The 15,646-nt window shown below is 36.0% G+C and overlaps 3 protein-coding genes across 5 annotated transcripts; 2 read left to right on the forward strand and 1 right to left on the reverse strand.

The window, feature by feature from the left end:
• Nucleotides 1-6,131: 6,131 nt before the first annotated feature.
• On the forward strand, nucleotides 6,132-8,061 carry LOC113273922 (single-stranded DNA-binding protein, mitochondrial-like). Its single transcript, XM_026523490.1, has 4 exons — nucleotides 6,132-6,427; nucleotides 6,517-6,743; nucleotides 7,604-7,704; nucleotides 7,789-8,061. The coding sequence occupies exons 1-4, from the start codon at nucleotides 6,188-6,190 to the stop codon at nucleotides 7,866-7,868; spliced, it is 648 nt and encodes a 215-aa protein (XP_026379275.1). The 5' UTR covers nucleotides 6,132-6,187; the 3' UTR covers nucleotides 7,869-8,061.
• Nucleotides 8,062-9,443: 1,382 nt separating this feature from the next.
• On the forward strand, nucleotides 9,444-11,051 carry LOC113275651 (peptidyl-prolyl cis-trans isomerase CYP26-2, chloroplastic-like). Its single transcript, XM_026525191.1, has 2 exons — nucleotides 9,444-10,580; nucleotides 10,741-11,051. Exons 1-2 carry the CDS (start codon nucleotides 9,532-9,534, stop codon nucleotides 10,841-10,843), a joined length of 1,152 nt encoding a protein of 383 aa, XP_026380976.1. The 5' UTR covers nucleotides 9,444-9,531; the 3' UTR covers nucleotides 10,844-11,051.
• Nucleotides 11,052-11,199: 148 nt separating this feature from the next.
• LOC113275650 lies at nucleotides 11,200-13,933 on the reverse strand. Of its 3 annotated transcripts, XM_026525190.1 has the most exons (7): nucleotides 13,803-13,933; nucleotides 13,366-13,446; nucleotides 13,168-13,258; nucleotides 12,944-13,076; nucleotides 12,530-12,856; nucleotides 11,545-12,410; nucleotides 11,200-11,324 (listed from the first exon to the last, which is right to left on the reverse strand). In XM_026525190.1, the coding sequence occupies exons 2-7, from the start codon at nucleotides 13,431-13,433 to the stop codon at nucleotides 11,289-11,291; spliced, it is 1,521 nt and encodes a 506-aa protein (XP_026380975.1). In that variant the 5' UTR covers nucleotides 13,434-13,446; nucleotides 13,803-13,933; the 3' UTR covers nucleotides 11,200-11,288. The 3 variants fall into 3 exon arrangements, with proteins under 3 accessions (XP_026380975.1, XP_026380973.1, XP_026380974.1); XM_026525188.1 differs by having other exon boundaries at nucleotides 11,283-12,410; XM_026525189.1 differs by having other exon boundaries at nucleotides 11,283-12,410; nucleotides 13,366-13,433; nucleotides 13,803-13,923.
• Nucleotides 13,934-15,646: the final 1,713 nt, after the last annotated feature.

The following is a 15,646-nucleotide window of genomic DNA, read 5'->3' on the forward strand; positions in this document are numbered from 1 at the left end:
TTTCGCATACATACCCAATGCGAATCAAGCAAATGCCTATAGACTATTTTCCAAAATATGTTTAGCATTACTACGAATCTCATAAACACCTCCAAGACATCATTAATCAGTAGATCACTTTGTATTGTGCATCATGATTCAATTCATAAGTGTTAAATGAACACGATATTGCTTATAAGTTCAAAAAGCATATTGTCCAAGAATTGTGATTATACACGGTTCCAGTACCCAGACCATAGTGTATATTCTTCTATGTGATTTCAAGATAAACTTCTCAATGCTTACATGAATTCCTAACAAGAGTCTCATCGAAACCGAGAAAGTGTTCGCTTGAATTTTAAGTTATATTAGCTTGAATTCTAAGCAACCATAGTCTTGAAAATCCAATAAAGAGATTCAAACAAACCAGGAAATTCAATCCCTGACACTTTCATGTTTTATTTATTTGCTAGAGTTGTCTTTTATGAACCTAGGTTTCCCCTGAAAAATATAATTAGGTTTACAATTGAAATACTTCACTTAGGAATTTGTGAAGCCGGGTCCGATTATCTTTACCTTGATAGATCGTGTATCCTTACCTTGTTCATTATGTTATCGAGGTTTTAATAATCTCTTTTAAGAATGATATAGATGGAAATCACAAAGTTCTTTTCGACTCATAATTTGTGATTCAAGATAGATATCTAAAATTCTTCTTAATTGATCGGTTTAAGGTTGTTTTTGAGAGGTGGTTAATTATCCAAGCTTCTCATCTAAATGAGTGTAAGTGTTCCATATTTGTGAGTTCATTTGCTAGCTTTGTCTATTGCAAACATATTTCTAAGCCTTGATCTATTGATCCAAAGGTAAATCAAATATGCTTACCTGTTAGAGGAAGATTGGTACCAAAAGTCTTCACTTGGGCTGAAGCAACTCTTAGGATGTAAAGGACATCAACTGAGGGAATTAATTGCTTGGAGCATGACTATGGATGAATTGCTTGGAGGGTGAATTTGATCTCAACTATATCCCAGTCTGAAGTCTGATAGTAGTAAGCTAGTGTCTGTAGCGTCTTAATACAGTTTGGTGTTCAAATCTGGACGAGGTCCTAGGGTTTTTCTGCAGGTGCATTTTTTCTCGTTAATAAAACTTCTGATGTCTTCTGTGTTTTCCTTTTCCATATTATATTGTTTTATATTTATAATAAGAATATCACAAGTGGTACGTGATTAATTCTAGTAGATAAGTCCATACTAATTTTGATCGATTAGAGACACTTTTTTTGCAGAATTCATATCTTGAAAGATAGATAACAAGTTTCATATTTGGAAGAACTCGGATTCAATTATTTGTATGTGACTATAATTATCTTGGATATTGATTTTTGAGATCGTACAAGTCTCTTTTATACACTCAAGTTCACTAACTTTGTTGTCTTGACTTTATGGTTGTGAAGAGGTGGATATATAAACTATATATATATATATATATATATATATATATATATATATATATATTGTTAAGGATCATTAAGTTGGTCTACTTGCAATTGTATGAAGTTTTGTCCATACATGTTGCCGAACGAAAAAGTTGGTGGTATACGTGGTACAATCTCCTTTTCAACAAAAGTTGCATTACTAGTTTGGTTTGCTACCCACAAAAAAGATAAACAATAAAGAAAAATAATTTGCTTTCACTTGCACACAGATCAGCAATATAAGAGAGAGATAGACTACTAATGATTAAAGGAATGGTTAGGAAAAGCATAGCTTGCAAATATAACAAAAGAAAATAATACAAAAGTTTTATTACTAAAGAACACCCATTTTAGCCTCCTAAGCCTCAGTTGTAGGGAAGTATAGGAAAATTATAAGAATCGAAAAACTCGGGATCTCTCACGCCCAAAATCGAGACTCATACCGCTTGACTAAATGGCCTTTGATGATGCTAGAATCACTTGTTTATTAATTAATGCATGATTTTTCCTTAACCACGATGTAAGAGAATTTGGTCAGACCATCATCTAAAATATGCATCTCACATAACGAATCTTCATATGCTATACAGTGATTTGTTGAGATTAGTCTCACATTATATGGGTTATCTACGATCGTGCAGTTGTAAGTCTTTGGCACCTCTAACCTTACAAGCCGGTTTTTGAGATTAGGTTCATGGACTTCAATATAGTATCAGAGAAGCCAATCTGTGACGAGTCGAGTTGTGAGATCCAATATCATTTCGCGTCACCTAATTAAATGTCCGTGTGTTAGACCCGACGAGGCTACTATGTGTAAGAGGGGGAGTTGAGATTAGTCTCAAGTCGAATCCTGAGAGCGTATATCTACTTGGTGTGACACAATTACATGTCCACGCGTTAGACCCAACGAGGCTACATGTGAGAAAGCGTGTTGAGATAAGCCCCACATTACATGGATTATTTGCGATCTTGTAGTTTATAAGCCGTGGGCAATCCTAACCTTGCAATTCGGTTTCCGAGATTAGTTGTTGGTATCGAGGTTAGTTAGGCTTATTATATTTAATATGACTTGCAATGGGGCATGGTGTACTGTAAAGAGCGAATGAAGAATGAGAAGGCATATAAGAATGCAATAAAAAAACAAGTTTAATGGATTATGCTTATGTTTGCGAATGCCAAGAAAATTGGCTCGAAATATCCGTTCAGAAAGTGGACATATCTTGCATTCAAATCATTCATACAGATACACAACGTCACCGATTAAGATCAAGTCACAATAGGAGTTTCCAAATGATCTATTTTGATATGCCAATTGGACGGGAAAATCCATTTTTGGGAAGTTGGTATAAATTTCATCGTAGGTTGTTGAGTCGACCATTGCACACTAAGAATTTTTTACAACGACAACGGATATATCCTAACTGCCAAAAAATGGTCACATTTTCAACACTTATAAACACCACATTCATTTAACACCAAAGTTCTCTTTTCTTGATTTTTTTTTCTATTGAAATCTCTTATTATTTTTATTCGAATTCTCAAAATTTCTCAATAGAAATGTCTCAATCTCAAGATATTAGGTGCAAAGAAATAAAAAACCACCTCCGAATAAACCCTGTCAACCTATACCGGTAACATAATCAGACTATGATGAAGAGAAATAATCTCAATCTACTTTCCAGTCCAGAATTAGCCAAGGCTCAAGGTCACCTGTCTACAAAAGTTGAACTAGATAGCACTGCTTAAAAACCAAGAGGTGGTTGGTACAAAACTAGCAAAGTTTATGTTGAGCTACCTCCTGGTTCTAACCCCATTGATGCGAAGAAACATCATCCCAAATTGAAGTTTATATTGGTGGAGCATTGGTGGTATATTTTTTTTTTATTCTACGAAATAGGTATGCCAAATATTTTGGTTTATGGTTTTAATGCAATCAATACGAAGATGTAGATGAAAGTAAAAATTCTAATGATTTTACAAGAATAAAACCGTTAGATTTATATGTCCTACTTGGGATACAATACGGTGTGGAATCTAACGTTCCATTTGACTAAGAAAGTTGGTTGGTAGAAGACCGTGGTGAAGCACATGAAAGTAAGAAGTGGTGGAATTCCTAATTTCAGCTTAAAGGCATTTCTAATCCAAATATCACATAGAAGATGCATTTCTGATTAGGATAGAGATGACCCTGAAGTGGATAAAGAAATTGCGATGGTTTTTATTTTATGGTTACTTGGTTTGTGTTTTTTCCCTAACTCAAGCGCTAGTACTCAAGTAGGATGGCTAGAGGCGTTGCGAGATATAGAGGTTAGTGCCAGCTGTGATTGGGGGTCTGCTATCTTAGACAAGTTCTACATTTGTCTCGATATCGCATGCTTGGGTTCGTCAAGCATCGAGTGTCTATGGGGCCTTCTCAAGGTGAATATGACAATTCATATGCTTTGGCTTTATATTAATTAAAAATTAATTTAGCATATGTTTACTTTCAACTTTGGTGATATATAAATTTTGGTGTCGATGTACTAAAACTTTTAGAGTACACCAAAAAATATTTCTCAATTGTAGTAATATATGAAGCCGACAACTTGCTTAAAAAACAAAATAAAGGAAAGGTAAATAATATGTATGTGTGGACACATGCTTAGGAACAAGCATATTATTAACTGGATGTCGTATGAGGATTTTGAGAAGATAAGTTATCATGTTTCCCAAAGGATCAAATATTTTTCTTTCCAATGCATTGTGTTCAATAGTCTTATCTGGAATCTTGGTATTTGTTATTATGGAGAAAGATGTATTATACAGTTAGTTGGTACAGTTGGATGGCCACACAAGCCTCGATCTATGACCACCATCTTTGGAAAAAAAATATACTATATTGAAGGAAAGAGGTTGGAAAAGGTACGAGACATTATTCACCTCTTGTGACGAAGACCAATTTGACAGGAGGTTTGAATTGGTTGTGAAAGCGATAATTGGTCAATATATTTTACACATATATTGGATGGATTTCCGCAGTGGGTAAAGCATTACTAAAAATACCGTGTCCAACACATCCACCGCTGGTGATTCCATCTTTCACCACTTAACCCTTCAGCAGAAGGTTCACTTCATCGACATCTTCAAGAGCATAATCTTTATCGGTTGGGTCTGATTTGCCAAAATTGATATGGGAGCTAGACTTTCTTGCTTTCACTGAAAAAGGGATACTTCCAATTGTATCATAAGGTCTCGATCGTCCTAATTCGTATACATGAATATCGGGCGGTCGTGAATAATTAGTAAAAAAGATTGAGTCAAATGGAGTTAAGAGATATGAAAACTAGGCGTATGTATGTACAAGAGTTACACAGAATGAGAGAGAAAGAACATGAGCTTCGGTCCTAATTTTTTAATAAATACTGAAACTCTAACATCCCATGATAGAGTGACAGACTCACAAGTCAACATTATGCTAAGACAAAGTTGTCGTCCAGTGAAACAATATCCATATCGTCAAGCTCCTCAATAAATCCTCAGGGTTATCAAGACTATATAGATCATTAAACTTAGAAGACACTCCACCAGAAGGATTAAATCAACTATGGTTTGGAAATCAAAGTGAAGTATCTCAAGGTGCAGGATCTCAATCTACGGGATCATATGAAGGGTTTGGAAGGATGATGCGAGTAACAACTCCATCAACGTCTTATTCGAGTAGTTTGTGTACTTTTTAACATCTACCGGAAACTTCCTAAGGATTGCGTAATGAGATTCGTAGCAAAATTTGTTTTTTTCAGTCTTCGCCATTCCTCTCGAGCTCGTAATGCAACTTCAATATTGATTTCACCCGTTAGTTGATTTTGATTGATAATCCGAACTAAACTTATAAGTTCTTCCACTTGTTTTCTTATAGTTTAGTATCGAAAAAATAACCTAGCTGGACTACAATTATTCAGATTACGGGTGCCATTGCAAAAGTTTCCATAAATTCTGATCCAATTACTCACACTCACTAAACCATTTTTTCGTTGTTTTGCACCCTAACCGGGTAACATACTATAAAGTTTCTACATAGAGATAAACCTTCATCTACGATCAACTCCACAGGATTAATATGCGGTTGAGCCATTCCTCGTAATATATAGGTGTAAAAGGTGTGATTTTGAAAGTGAATAAGATAGGATTAGAATCGTTGGATAGAATTAGTCGTTATCGGCTTATAAAAGGCTATCGGCTCAATTTGAGATGATGGTCAATCTCAACCAGAGCCGAGCCTCATCATTCTCTAGGCCGAACGGCTCTGTTTGATCAGCTCGTCCCAAATATATTTACCTATTCTACCGTGGAATGGGCACGGATAAAAGGTTTACCGAAAATTAGGAAAGACAAACTTTGTATTGAAGAGTTCATGAAATTTTCACCATGGATAAACTATGTACTGCTAAGGCAGCCTTTGCCTGTTTAAGCTTAAATAAATCATCCTAATTTATCTAAAAAAAAAAAAGTTTGCCGAGAGGCTGACTCATTTGGCCGCGGCCCTAAAATGACATAAAGTCGACGTACCATCGGGTATAAAGTCAGTGTACAATTGAGTTGTTTGGTTCACTCGCATAAAAGTGGGTGAACATTCACCCTTGTTCTGTATTATTCTGATTTCAACCCATCGATTTTCATTTTGCAGTTTGTACATGAAACAAGGGTTCTAAAATCACAAAACAGGGTTTAAGCAAAACCTTCTTCATTCAACCTATGGCTATTCTATCGAGAAGAATCTCTTGTTCATTTCTCAACACCACAAAACCCTCTTATTTCTCCAAGAGTTTCTGCACAAATCATAACCTAAACGACGATTTCGACTTAAACACCGATTCATTTGGATCAGACAGAAACTCATCTTCATCAGCTTCTTCTTCTTCTTCGGGAAATCAGTACCAGCAACCCATTTATCAGAGACCACTGGAAAATGGTTTGGATATGGGAGTTTTTAAGGTAAGAGCTTTAATTTCAGTCTTTTAATTTTGGGTCTTTTAAAAAAAAATATATAATTTTAGTTGAAGTGATTTTTGTTTCTTGTATAGGCTATATTGGTTGGCAAGGTTGGACAAAACCCAATACAGAAAAGATTGAAAAGTGGTAGACCTGTGACCTTGTTTTCATTGGGAACTGGTGGAATTAGAAATAATCGTAGACCATTGGATAATGAAGAACCAAGAGAATATGCTGATAGATGTTCTGTTCAGTGGCATAGAGTTGCTGTTTATCCTGAGAGATTGGGTGGACTTGCACTTAATCACGTTAAACCCGGGTTCGTTACTCTCCTATCTCTACGATAATTATATGTTGTATATGGGTTTTGTTAGTGCATTCACAAATTTGATTATACTCTTGTGCTCTTTGATTTGAATACATATGTTGCAGTTGTGACTCATACAGATTGATGGATTAGTATTTTAATTTTTATAGAGAAATGAGTGATGGTCATCTTGTTTGTTGGGTAAAGATGTAATAGTAGTTTTGAACAATTTTTGAGAGTGTGAATATGTTGCAAATCTGCATTTCATAGATTTGGGGATTCACTTGGTAAAATATGATTGGTGGTTTAATGCATTTTCGGGAGGTGATTCATGTAGTATCATTGTGACATTCAGTGTGAGGGACAATTTGATCATAGGTTTGTTCTTATATCTTAAGCAGTGATGAGGAAGAGGTTGTTTACTGAATCAACTTACGCATAGCAATTTAGCTGTTTGAAAAACCATCCCACTTTTAGTTATGGTTCATGTTTATTGTTGTACATATTTTTTGCTTTAGTTACCTTTGGACCTCTACTTTCATGTTTAGTTTAGGCTTTAGGTTTAATCTGGCTTACACAAAGTTCTGATATTCTGTTCTGTTATCGCAATTGCTTTAGTCGAAGGAGGAAGTTCGATAGAGGTTATTAATCTTTGATGCAATAAGTACCCAGAATTTGTCTGTCATGATGCCGATAAAACTTGCTTATGAGCGATAGGATACATTCGAACCTTCTCCTTTTTCTTTCATCATGTTTCATTTAGCTGGCAAGCTGCACTGGATCCTCAAGATTGTCCGCATTTTTCTTAACAATTCATGACTTAAATGTCATCCCTTCTGACAATTATGTACGTTCTCTTATTGGTTATGTAGGGCTACTTTATACGTGGAGGGTAATCTGGAGACCAAAGTCTTTAGTGATCCAGTAACCGGCCTAGTTAGGCGTATAAGAGAGATTGCAATACGTCGAGATGGTTTGTACAGCTCTCAAGCTATACTTTTGACTTGAACAGTAACTGAATTTTTGATCTGATTTTATTTTGAATCTATCTATGCAGGTCGTCTCGTATTTCTCAGCAACGATGATGATGCTGATAAACCAGAAAGAACGGATTTGAAAGGTGTTGGCTATTACTAATGCGCACCTGGAGTAACTCAAGTTGGTTGTTCTTGCCAAGAAGCTAAAGTACCAAATTCTGCATACTGTATCATTTTCTGTTTTGTTATATGTAAAGCTAGAAGAAGTTTAACCTGGTGCATTTTTCTTAATGATACCGCAATTTCCTCGATTTAACTTCCAGTATTTCAACTTATTTTACCGAAGCATAATTGCCTGCAATTTGATTATTTATGCACTTTCATGGGCATAGTTATTCAGTTCCTTTCTTGCTGAATATGGAACTAGTGCAATTTATTGGCACCTATACACATGTAGCCCCTGTCCGGAAGTCAAAACTAGATGGATAGCCACTCATTCTAATAAACTTTGGGGTTTCTTCTTGGCATCAAAATAACAAGCTTATTATAGGGGCGGCATGGTTTATTAGAGGGGCGGCATTGCGATAGTAATGTCCCTTTAGTTGTTTAGGGGATGTAAATTAACTAGATTGCCCTTTTCACCTTAAATCAACCAAAATCAAATCATTTTTTTTAAACCTAATGAATCAGAAAAAATCAAATCAGTTTTCATCTTCTCTTCTCCTCCATCAACCGTAACCTCCATTAAAACTGGAAATTTCATCGTCTTCGATTAATCAGCGATTCGAAAATTAATCAAGTGTAATGACTTATATGAGGTATATTATGAAAAACGCAGTTAGGGTTTAGTTTATTTTGTTCCATTTAAGTTTATTTCTATCAGAAATTAGGGTTTTAGGTGAAAATTGAAATTGAAATTTTTGGGTTTATGTGAGTTACGGTTGATTTTAACTCTATTACGAACCGTAACTGGAGAATTTGATGTTGTTACGGTCGATAATAGTTCAATTACCAATCGTATGTTCTTATATCTGAAAATTTTCTTCAGTTACGGTTGGTAACCATTTTTATTTACCAACCGTAACTGGTTTTACAATTGGGTTTTCCCCCAAATTTAACCAATTACGGTTGGTAGTTCATCTTTACGAACCGTAACTATGAATTACGATTGGTTACGAGCGAAATACCAACCGTAATTAGCTCTGAAAATGTAAGAAATTGAATTTTTTTTTACGTATTTGAGCAACAAAAAGCTAGTTGGGACTAATTTAGAAATATACCTGGTAATTTTCAGGCATTGGGTTTTCACTTTGTTGGTTAATTTCTTCAATTGATTGAGATTGACCTTCACTTTGGGTTAAAACTTCTCTACCATCTCCAAACTTTTTTTTTTTAAAACTCTAAAATCTGATTGTGTTTTGATTTTGAGTTAATATAAGTGAATTTAATCATTAACATTAAACTTGATTATCATCACTAAACTAGGTTATCAATTATGAGGATTAATTTGTCATTTCCAAAAAAAAATTTTATAAGAGACACCTTAAATGATCATGTAATGATCCTTTTTGTCCTATTAGAATGCCGCCACTCTAATAAACCATGTCGGCCTTGTAATAAGCTTGCAAAATAAGGGCTATAGACCTTATAAGAGTGAGAAATTTGATATCTTGTTGAAGATAGGGGCCTTTAAAATGAATGGATTACTCTTTCATGTTTCTTATCCACAATCTCTTGGAAACAAAAAGACAAAACAGACTGCAGCTGAGATTTTGGTAGAAGTACTGTCTGATAAAAGAAGTAAATTTGATATAAAGAGCTTAATGAACTCACTGAAAATGAGTCGGAACAGTTTGCAGCTATCTCATCAAACCCATAAACTATTTTGCCAGTCTTCTCATTTGCCTACTACACAACAACCTGGCGCCAATCAAACCTCTGCCACTTTCAAAACCAGTTATAAGATTTCTCGCCGAGAGCTCTCAATCTGCATTGGTCCATCACTGCTCTACTTAGGAAACCCATTTCATCTCCCTGAAGCACGAGCAGAAGACGAAGCTCTGCTAAAAGATACAACTGAAGTACAGGAGGAAACTTTAGGGGTAAAAGGCAGCACAGATAGCAGTATAGCAGAAGATGTATCTCTGCTAAAAGATGATACTGAAGCACAGGAGGAAACTTCAGGGGCAAAAGGCAGCACAGATAACAGTACAGCCGAAGACGAATCTCTGCTAAAAGATACAACGGAAGCACAGGAGGAAACTTCAGAGGCCAAAGGCAGCACTGACAACAGTATAACGAAGAGGGCTTACCTTGATATTTCCATTGATAGAGAACCAGTAGGTCGAATCATCATTGGGCTCTATGGATCTGAAACTCCAGAAGGATTTGCCAGGTTTTCAAGCCTTGTTAGTGGCACTGCAGGTACCAGTTACAGAAGAAAGGATTTTGTGAAAATACTGCCGAATTACGTACAACATGGAGGTGTGAGATCATTTGGTGTTGATGCTGATCTTGCAAAGAAAACAGGAAGTAGTTTAGCTGTAGATAAGCTGGTAACTGAATGGGAGAGATTAAATGAAAAAAATCCAGGGATCAAAAATGTTGCCGGTTCAGTAAGCATTGTAGTAAGAAATCCATTAAAACCACCTCCCAAGATGAAATTGGTGGCACGGAAAGGGAAGTTCGAGATTGACGAAGAGGAAGCTGGAACAGATCCTAATGGAACTGAGTTTGTGATCAGCAGTAAAGATTCTCCAGAGCTGGATTCATCATCACTTGTGGTTGGAAAGGTTTTGGATGGGAAGAATGTGGTGGAGAGGATCACAAAGGTGAAGACTGTGCAGGAGAACACAAGTTCCCCTTATTTCAGGTGAGCTTTTATACTAAACTGCATTGCATGGATAACTTCACTGAATCCATTTATACACTGCCATATCTGCTTATTGCTTTAGAGGTAGGGGAATTAAATTCAATGTATAATCCAACTACATGGTAATATAAATTTTAATTTGTGTTATTGGTAAATTCAGGGTAGCGAAGCTGATTGGTGATAAGCGAGCTGTTGTTGCAGAAAGAGGATTCAACCGTCCTTACTCGAAAGTTACTGTCACAAACTGTGGCTTAATGGATTAAGTACCTTGCACTACATACATTCTTGAAAAGATTAAAGATTTTCAATTAATCAAATCTTAGAACAATTTTTCATGCCATATTACTAAAACCGTAGTTTTCATTCAGCTTTTCATGTTTTGGCTTGTATTTGGCAACTACTTTTCGGATTGAACAGGCTATGAACAGACCTAGCATTTCACAAATCAATATGAACAGACTTGGCATTTCATAAATCCAGTATTTCCAAATGTCAATCTAAACTGCACAGAAAGAAAGCACAACTATTAACAAAAGGTTTGTTGTGTAAGAAGTAAAAAGTCAGTTTCCAAGTCTGGTATATGTCAGCCATATTTGACAACCATAATCACAAAACTAGCATCATCGACATCGCTACTCTACTACTGTCATCCTCACACCAAATTCTCTTCAGCACCAAGGTCTTCGGTTTTTGCTTCTCCAGCTGAGTTTAATCGCCTATGGAGGAGTCTGCTTGTAGTGGTTCCTGCGGAGTCATGTAAAATAAAACCATTTCCAGCTCATTCATGATATGAAGTAAGATGCATTAAAAGTAAAGAGGTAGATAAATGATGTGAAAAGGGATAAGATACCGTGGATGGTATGCATTATAAGATGCATTAAAAGTAAAGAGGTAGATAAATGATGTGAAAAGGGATAAGATACCGTGGATGGTATGCATTATAATGAAACTTCAAGGAACGAACCTGGTTAACTTCCTGCGTGATACTCGAGTGAGGTGTCTGCACTGGAGAGAGTGATTCACTCTGAGATGCACCATCTGTCTTAAGCTTCACGGTCTTTACTCCTTGAGCATGGTCATCAAGTGACATTGGTAAGGCACAAAAGTTATCAATGGAATTTGCAGACCAATCCCAAGTAGAATCCATCACTGTTTCATTGAGTACTCCCATTTGACTAAGCTCTACTTGGGAAGCAATCTGGTCGACTGAAGCACGTGCTGGACCAAATCCACCATCGACCTTCATAGTTTTACGTGAGACCTCGCCACCATCTCCTACATCACTAATCTCCCAGGTACCTTTCAGTGAATGAGGGGATATCTTTTGAGAAATCTGAAGTTCCTTCAAACCATCACGTAAACGGTCAACAGCATGCTGGTGGTATGGGCGGAACTTTGAGCAACCACATTTCTGCTTATTGCACTTCCTCAAATGCTCATACAATGTGTCCAGCTTCTTACATAATTTGGGATGTTGGTCTCTGAATGATTTCACAGTCCTCTTCATGAAATAATCAACTAGAGTTGGATTTTTACCACAATATTCACATTTGGACTCGCACCCTGTGATCTGGGAAGACCCAAAAACTTCATTTGAACGAGGGGTAACGCCATGTTTTGCTGACTTGGTAGTCCTATGGGTTTGTTGCAAGGGCTGTTGATGCCTTCTGGTCTTACCAGTCTTATATGATCGTTGAACCTTAGATGGTTGTTCAGTTGGCGTATACGACGGATACGGAGTTGGAACAGTGGGATATGGAGCAGCAGTATTTTGAAGCATACCTTGAAGGTTCCCCTGAGAAGTCCCCATTGGGAAGTGGTTCATTCCACCTGCCAACCAGAATTATCAAATCAAAGTATCAATAGAAAAGAAATTAAGGAAGCATGTGTCTCTCTATACACAGACTACAAAGAAGTATAGACCTCTGAGATGAGTAAGAAAAAGTTACCTAGGTGCGCATAAGTCTGATCGAGATCCCCCAATGACCTTCCAACAGAACCTACAGAATTTCCAATTTGTGTAGCTCCAAAACTACTCCTCCCACCATCAATCCTCCCATGAGTACTAGTATCAAGAAAGATGGGCTTCTGAGAATCAAAATAAGATCTTTCCATGGAGCCGAATTGGCCGTCGAATGAATAGTTTGGTTGCTGTTGTTGCAATGCTGATGTGTTTCCAAAATTAGGAGGAATAGGAACCATGCCATCATTCTGCAATAGACTCGTGCTATTCTGACCATAGTAATTAGAGTGTGGTGGCCAATTATCCATAGATTCTGGAAAGAAATGACGAACCAAAGATTCAATATACCCACTAGGGAAAGATACAACAAAATTTCTGCATCATTGAAGAGGGAACTTACCCCTGAAACCATTATCACCAGAATCATAATCATAATTGTCAGCATGCATTCCATGTGTTGGTGGCGGTAGAGAATTACCAGCATTGATCCACATTACGCGTCTTAACACTGTATCTTGATCCATGTACTCTGCCTAATTCATCACAAATCAATGATATTTCAGTAAAACTTTGATTACAAGAACTTTAACTAACTGAAAGAAACAAAAGGGGTTATTAGTTTACTATTGATCCAGCATTCGACATTAGTTTATCATTGAAATCATCGATTGCAGATTCGGGGTATCGAGGGAGGAGCTGATTCAAGTATTCTTTCCTGAAAAAGAAGTTTAATAATAATCCTAATGAATGATGACATGAAAACAAGAAGCAGAGATTGGTGATGATGATCTACTAATAAAGAAATACTCGAAAATTACTTACATCTCTTGACGAGCAATTTGCCACATACCAATGCTTGATGATGACATGTACTGAGTATTCATCTGCATCTTCAAAAATTACCTGATCATCATATGAATTACAATTACTTATTGACGGAATATGATCAAGAAAAACAAAAATTATAACTTCCAACAGACTAAAACTCGGCATAATAATGAGTACATCCATGTCAAGAAAACCTGAACAAATTAAGATTAAAAGAACAAATGAAAAAATCACTTGAATGAATGCTGATCAAAACAGTACTTGATTAAGAACGAGAAAAAGTAAAAAAACTACAAGAAAAGGAATATAAAAGAAGTTGAACAGAATTACAACCCTAATCAAAAAGGGGAAGAAGAAGAAGAGGAATCAAAATCAAGACTCCATTTTTTTTCTCAAGAAAATTAAGACATAACCAGAACTGAGAAACTTACTGCAGTTTTGGTAGAAAATTATTGAACTACAAAGGAGAGAATGCTCTGAAATCTTTCTTTCAGCTTCTTGAAATTGAAATTATAAAGATAAAAGAAGAATGAAGAATTTAAATGGTAGCGGATTTTTTTACCAAAAAAACTGGAGTGTCAGACGGAACGGCGGGGTAGCGTTGTTTCTCTCACTTCTTATTACGTAATTACCCCTGAGAATCCTCTAGATACAAAACAGAATTATTGATGTATCTGATCGTATTTAGAGTTCTAATTAGCGTTAAATACTAAGTTATCAGTGTTTTAATTTAATTTGAATGCCCATCAAAAAAATTCCAAATGATATCGGAATCATGCATATAACCGGATAATTTGATTTGTTGCTATAGGATATCAGGTTATTTAGATCGGACGGACTGCAAAAAATTTGGATACATCTTAAACACATGTTTAACGAGTTTTTCACTTTTTTACTTGTTAAATTTAATTTTTTTCACCAAGTTTTTATTTTTACGTGTGCTCGAGGTTTCTAATGCTACTAAATATTTTCTAGATATTGATTTGGTTTACATGATAACTCGTATATATCTCTTTTTTTTTTCCTGCTTTGACCTTTATTTTAAATATAAAAATAATCAAATCCAAATAAAAACTCCCGGATCCATACGAGGTATAATCGTCAAAACAAAAACCACTAAAAATGTTATTTATTAATTGAATTTATATTTTTTATCTCGTTTAAATGTTTTTTAAGAGATTTACACAACGATTTAAACTACGTACAAGTGAAAGCCGTAGTGAAAAATGCTTTGTACGAGACTCTTTTTTTTAATGACTTCCAAGTAAAGAGCTAAGCAAGGAGGAACCTCAGCCACAATGCGCTTAGTGTGGTCTGGCCATATCAAGAATATGCACTTTTGAGTACAAACATGTTTTTTAACACTCTTACACCAATTAGTACTGTGAAGAATATTAAAACTGTCTCTCCTCACAATGTACACACACTTTACTTCTTCTATGACTGCCAACTCTGTGTCTTTCTCTCATTCTTCTATATAAGTAGACTCCTAAGTCCTAACCATGTTCACTCTCTACCACTTTTAGCCAGTTTTGAGTGTTGTTGCTTGTAATAGTAGTTTTACAAGTATCTCTTGATCAAAATGGCAGATAATAACCCACCAAGATCGTGGAAATCTATTTTGAGTGATAACTTACATGATTACAGTGAAAAGACACCTGAGGAACAGGAAGCATTGGAGAACTTCTTTCGCATCAATGCTATTCTTTTAGTTAATCGCAACGAACCAAACCGTTGGGAGAAGATTGCTAGGGAAATTGGTGGCGGAAAAGCTGCTTCACAGGTTGAAAGTCTATACAGGGATACTATAGAATATGTTCATCTCATGACACCCGAGTGGGCAATTCCTCCAGTGAACGAAGAAGGATATGGTGATTCAGAAGAAAGCAGCAGCAACAACAACGACAAAGCAACTTAACAGTCATGATTTTAGCTTTTCTTGCATGTATGCATGGGGAGATAAAAATGGGGAGAAAGATTTTAGTCTTCTCTTGTATTAGAATTACTTCGAGTGAAATTGAAATCATCTGTATGAAATGAAATCTCTTTACCTCTGTCTATCTGCTATTGAAACAGTAATCCTTTTTTTTCTTTTGACAGGAAACAGCATCCTTGACCAGGCTGATTCAACAGGATGATTTAGGACATGGGATAAGTTTGTGATAGGCTGTAGTATTCTTTCTCTCTTCTTTCAACTTTTCCATAACAATTAACAAGTGATGCAGTAATCATTTTGAGATCCCACGATATCCAGTCCCCAGAATTGTTGACAGGC

The sequence above is a fragment of the Papaver somniferum genome, chromosome 4, assembly GCF_003573695.1.
Source record: "Papaver somniferum cultivar HN1 chromosome 4, ASM357369v1, whole genome shotgun sequence".
Taxonomy (NCBI): domain Eukaryota; kingdom Viridiplantae; phylum Streptophyta; class Magnoliopsida; order Ranunculales; family Papaveraceae; genus Papaver; species Papaver somniferum.